Genomic DNA, 5236 nt, shown 5'->3' on the forward strand with positions numbered 1-5236 from the left:
CCACTTTTAACTATTAGTATTTTTTGTTTTACACAGTTGATATTTCTTTTGACATCAAGTTGCACAATACAAAAGTATAGTGTTGTGATATATCAACACCAGATATGTTACACAGATACTGAACTTGATATATACTTGTTAGTAATCTAAACTACTGTTAGGCCACTGTCAGATGTTGATACTTGCCCCCACCCCCCAGTGGTTCAGCTGGAACTCTGAATGCTCACTCCGCTAAAAGTCGGGTTTCGATACCCGTGATGGGCAGGGCACAGACAGACCATCGTGTAACCTTCTGTCTAACAACCCACCAACGCCAACTATTAATACTAGAGAGGAATGCAGTGCGTCAAGACAGGGATTAGTGAGTTGATGCATGTATTTTTTATTGCAGATTTGTAAAACTAAAATACATAAATAATGTGTAACAAAAAACTGATTCAGAACGCGTTGCACTAGAATCGTGGAAATCAATGTACAAAAACACAACATATAACACTTGCTCATATACTGAGCAGCATATAACACTTGCCTATTTTCTTAGGGGAAAAAAATTGCAGACTTAACACAGCAACTTGAAACGTCATATTTCTCTCAGTTGCTACTCTAGTTCCTCCAAGCGGACACACGTGATATTTTTATTAAGTGCTAAAGTGTTAATAATGGCCAGGATGGCGAGCCTCTACTGGCGCATATCCGTGAACCTGTGGAACGGCAGGACCATAACCAGGGGCAACACCATATGGTGCAGGATGTCCGTGACCATTAGCAGGAACGTTATGTTTCACAGGAACAGGATCCGAGTAAACACTGACATGAGCTGGGTTTTGGCTATGGGTGCCAGGTTCGTTGGTTTTTATATTAGCACGGAAGCCATATTCATCAGCTACGTATTCCACCTGACGGTTGATACCATAAGCATCAACGTAACCATAGGAACCTTGCTTGTTTCCATATTCATCTCCCTGTTCTCGTTGCCACTGCCGGTCACCATAATCATTCTCGATCTCGTAACCAAAATTGTAGGGAAACGGTTTATACTGAAATTAAGTGAAAAAAAAATGAATATAAATTATTTTATTAAACATAAACAGATAGATCTCTAGTATGGTACTATATTTTTACTTTTCTGTATACATTTTATAATATTCTTACAACTAATACAAGAAATAATAGACAAAATGATTTTGCGCAGGATCCCCGAAAGTGTGCTGTTTCAAAAGTAAATAAAACCTAAATTAAGAGTAACAAATATTTTTATTTCTTGCTTTTGAAGTTCATATGTCGCTGTAGCCTACGTAGTGCATAATTATTTTCGTGATTCATAACATGCGCGCATTTTACTGACGTCACGACAGTACAAATTGCAACGTTAAGCATCCCTTATGTAACGTTATTTTAGTGTCTACTGACTGACAGACAATACACTACTGTATAGTGGTGCGAGTGGTTAAAACAGGTGACCCCTCAAAGCAGTCTTTGGGCCCCTTTCGGGGAAATAACTACGATTTGAGATTTTATATTGAAAAAAGAAAGGGGCACATAATTAAAAGCTTGAAATATGCCAATAGTTTGTTTGTTTGTTTGTGATTAAGCACAAAGCTACACAATGGGCTATCTGTGCTCTGCCCACCACGGGTATCGAAACCCGGATTCTAGTCCACAAACATACCGCTGTGCCACTGGGGGGGGGGGGCTATGCCAATAGGATTTTACTAAATGATAATTAAGTAGATGTGCTATTTCAGTAATTTTTGAGAGGAAAATTACATACCTAGTTCTGCCCTTGGTGAAAGCCCAACAGATCCGGTGAAAGTCTACAAGTAAAAGTGAACTATTAGTCCGTAATGGACTTTCTTTTTGAAGCTCTTGTAATTCACTTTAAATGCCTTACCTTAAAAGTTTTGTTGATTATTTTAAGGAGACTGTACTCCTCCGTACTTTTCCTCTTGAAAACGTGGAAAACACGCGAAAATTGGCTAAAAATGAGCAGAATCTCTGCTAGGATTTTCAGCAGCTTTCATTCTCCAAACAAATTGTTGTAAGACAGGGGAAATGGATCGGAAGTTAGGAGGTGTAGCAGTCGAGTCGAGAAACTTGGCAGAAATAGCAAAGCAGTTGCGTCATTTCTTGTTTTCAAAGCAGTCAATTTCACAGTAGAGATGTGGTCAGTATTTCTACTGTCTGAATTTGGTACATTTAATGCATTAAATCTAATAATAATAATCTTGTTTTTTTTAGGTCTGTTAATAGAGCACTTGTTTGGTATGCGAGAGGCCCAGAGTTCGAATTCGAACCGAGGAAATACAAAAAAAAACTTACATTACCATACACTTACATAGGGTTCAGGTGCGTAGCCTGCTTTTCCATGTACTGGAGCGGGGTATCCATGTGCCGGAGCTGGGTATCCATGAGTCGGAGCGTACTGAGCGGCAGCGTATCCCAGGAAAAAGCAGAGACATACGACCTATAGAATAGTGGAAAATATTTCAATACCTTCTCATTACCAACCCAGGTATCATTATCCACATTTTTATATTAGGTTTTACTTTGATTATTAACAAACGGGACATTTTGATCCATCGCTTTATAATGATTAATCAAGAATTAATTCTTAGGTTATTTTCTCCACACTTAACAAATTTATTATTTAAAACAATAAAGATAGACACATATAAATCACATTGGCCATATATGATCTGTTTGATAATTTTGTTACTTTGATTGTATGCTGTGACTTACAATTATATATATATATAGAGAGAGAGAGGGAGAGAGATCAAGTACTGGTTCAGGAAAATATAAAGTTTTTTTATTAATTTTATTACATAAAGTTTACACCAGATTGACTAAAGTTATTGCAATATCAAAAGAATGAACTATATTGATTATAGCCTTAAATATATAAGGTTTTTCTGTGATCCATGTTTTATCAAGAATAAGCTTAAAATTGTTCTCAGGCCTTCATTTATCTTCGTTTCATGGGCTTTAAATTTTCGAAAGCAAATTATCCAGAAAAAAACAACAACAAAGTCACTAATAGTGCTTGTTGACAATTGTATAACTTATGAGTGCATATCTACAACATACAGGACTGCTTACTGCTAGCGTATCTCACCTTCATCATATTGACGCTGAATAATAACCTGTGTCAGCAGCTTCACACAAGAGAGAACTGAAAACGTTTAATATCGATCTCTGGCATGCTCGGATTTTTATACTCCGCCGAGCTTTCGAAACTTTGGTGTTCGGTCCTTAATTAAAATCTGGGCCACTGTAATGAAACGACTCGGTTTTAGTTTTGGTTTTTCGTCTGAACCTCACCTGTTTGCTGGGTGTAGGCGCCTTACCCTGAAGCTATTGTTTGGCCGATCATCGCTCTCTGTCCAAACTTCCTGATCTGCATAGGATGAAGTAGTACCACCACGTGCTTTTTGGGTAACTGTCGGGAGGGTCATATAAACCTGCTTTCAGAAATGTAACTGCAGGCTTAACTATGATAAAGGAACTTCGTTAAGTATCCCGCCCTTGTGTTGCTATTTTCAGAAAGATTTCACTCTTTATTACTCAACACACGAATAAGAAAATCCAGTTTTTGTATGATCTGGTTTCGAAACATTAATTTTTGCTCTGGAGTAATTATATAGGTTATTGTAGAAGTGGCTTATTGTCTATTAATGTTAGAAAAACAGAAAAGTGAAATAATAGTTTATACCCGAATTCCATCACTTTCTACACTGTCTTTTTTAAATATTATGTTGTTTGTATATGTTCGGCAGACCAACTGCTTGAAACAAAACACTATATACAAAGTGTCACGATAGAGTGTCAGTTGGAGGAAGCCGCCTTTCAAAGTTTTCATGCAGTCCTAACAGCGATTTGTATCTTAAGATGTTATTCTCTTTTCTGAATTTTTTTTAAATTTAAAGATCATCTTAACATGAAATAAAATATAATTTCTCGCATTTGGAACCTTCTTTGCGGTGTTTCATTCTAATTTATTCTACGAGGTGTCATTTGTTTGTAGTTAAGCACAAAGCTACAAAATGGTCTATCTGTGTTGTGCCCATCATGGGTATTGAAACCCGATTTTTATCGTTGCAAGCTTTCACACAGCAGCACCGAACCATCGAGGGAGGGGGAAGGGACATCTCAAAAAGAAAAAAACAAATAAAAATCAATCATATCTCAGAAAATTCTGTGAGACATTAGACCTAATCTAGTTAACCTGTTAAATTGTTGTCACACGCCTAAGCCTAATATATTGAAGAACGATAATCGTCTCCTTCAGTATACCTACTAAAGACATTCGAGCTAATGACATAGTCGGTTTATGATGGGTGTCATAAATCTGAAGAACACCTGGCAATTTATTTTAAAACGAATACATTCAACATTTAACGTTTATTATAAGCGGTATGAGCCCTTTAAGCCAGTTATTTTATTTATTTTTTGTATATAAATCCAGTAATAAGGGTCATGTTCTAAATTAAGCTGAAATAGTAATGAACATTTGAATTAATCGTTTTTTGCTGTTGTTCAGCTAACTAGACAAGTCCATTCGAACTTGAACACTTTGTGCCTTTTGACCTTTATACTCTCGTGTTTCATTACATCCTTCAAAAGATGCTTAGATGTCTCTTGCTGTTACTTTGTCTAATATGCACTGGTTATGTTGACTCTTAACCTTCCTGTTATCAAGACCTCAGAGTTAACCTGATTAACATGATTACACTTAACTTCCTGTTATCAAGACCTTAAAGTTAACCTGATTAACATGATTACACTTAACTTCCTGTTATCAAGACCTTAAAGTTAACCTGATTAACATGATTACACTTAACTTCCTGTTATCAAGACCTTAAAGTTAACCTGATTAACATGATTACATTTCGAACGCAACTTCTATTTTTGTTCTACGCTGAACTTTTGCAGTTTTAAGTTTTGTTTTTAAACCATACCTATTATAAAAGACTGTGGAATATCTACGCAATGAAATAATACTCGATTCGAGTTCATAATGTGACGATGCTGGTAGTCAACGGCAAGACGTCATAAAGCTAAGTGATGCTAAGTCCATAAAGCTAAGTCCAAAAAGTACTTTCGTTATCAGTGATGGGTGAATAATAATAATAATCACATAAACAACAACGTGTGGTGTGTCTTACTTTCCTTATTATTAGATTTCCACTGTTGAATAATAATAATAATCACATAAACAACAACGTGTAGTGTGTAC

General features: G+C 36.2%; 1 protein-coding gene across 1 annotated transcript; it reads right to left on the bottom strand.

Annotated features, from left to right (window-relative positions):
- Positions 1–393: 393 nt before the first annotated feature.
- LOC106461246 (cuticle protein 16.8-like) lies at positions 394–3166 on the bottom strand. Its single transcript, XM_022388107.1, has 3 exons — positions 3116–3166; positions 2336–2464; positions 394–1037 (listed from the first exon to the last, which is right to left on the bottom strand). Exons 1-3 carry the CDS (start codon positions 3122–3124, stop codon positions 654–656), a joined length of 522 nt encoding a protein of 173 aa, XP_022243815.1. The 5' UTR covers positions 3125–3166; the 3' UTR covers positions 394–653.
- Positions 3167–5236: the final 2070 nt, after the last annotated feature.

This window comes from Limulus polyphemus, unplaced genomic scaffold (assembly GCF_000517525.1).
Source record: "Limulus polyphemus unplaced genomic scaffold, Limulus_polyphemus-2.1.2 Scaffold921, whole genome shotgun sequence".
Lineage (NCBI taxonomy): Eukaryota > Metazoa > Arthropoda > Merostomata > Xiphosura > Limulidae > Limulus > Limulus polyphemus.

Bases quoted from the DNA above. Each gene is read 5' to 3' on its own strand.
- LOC106461246 (XM_022388107.1), bottom strand. The intron at 1,038-2,335 runs GTAAGTGTATGG...ACTTAATTTCAG, and splicing joins GCTACGCACCTGAACCCTAT to TATAAACCGTTTCCCTACAA.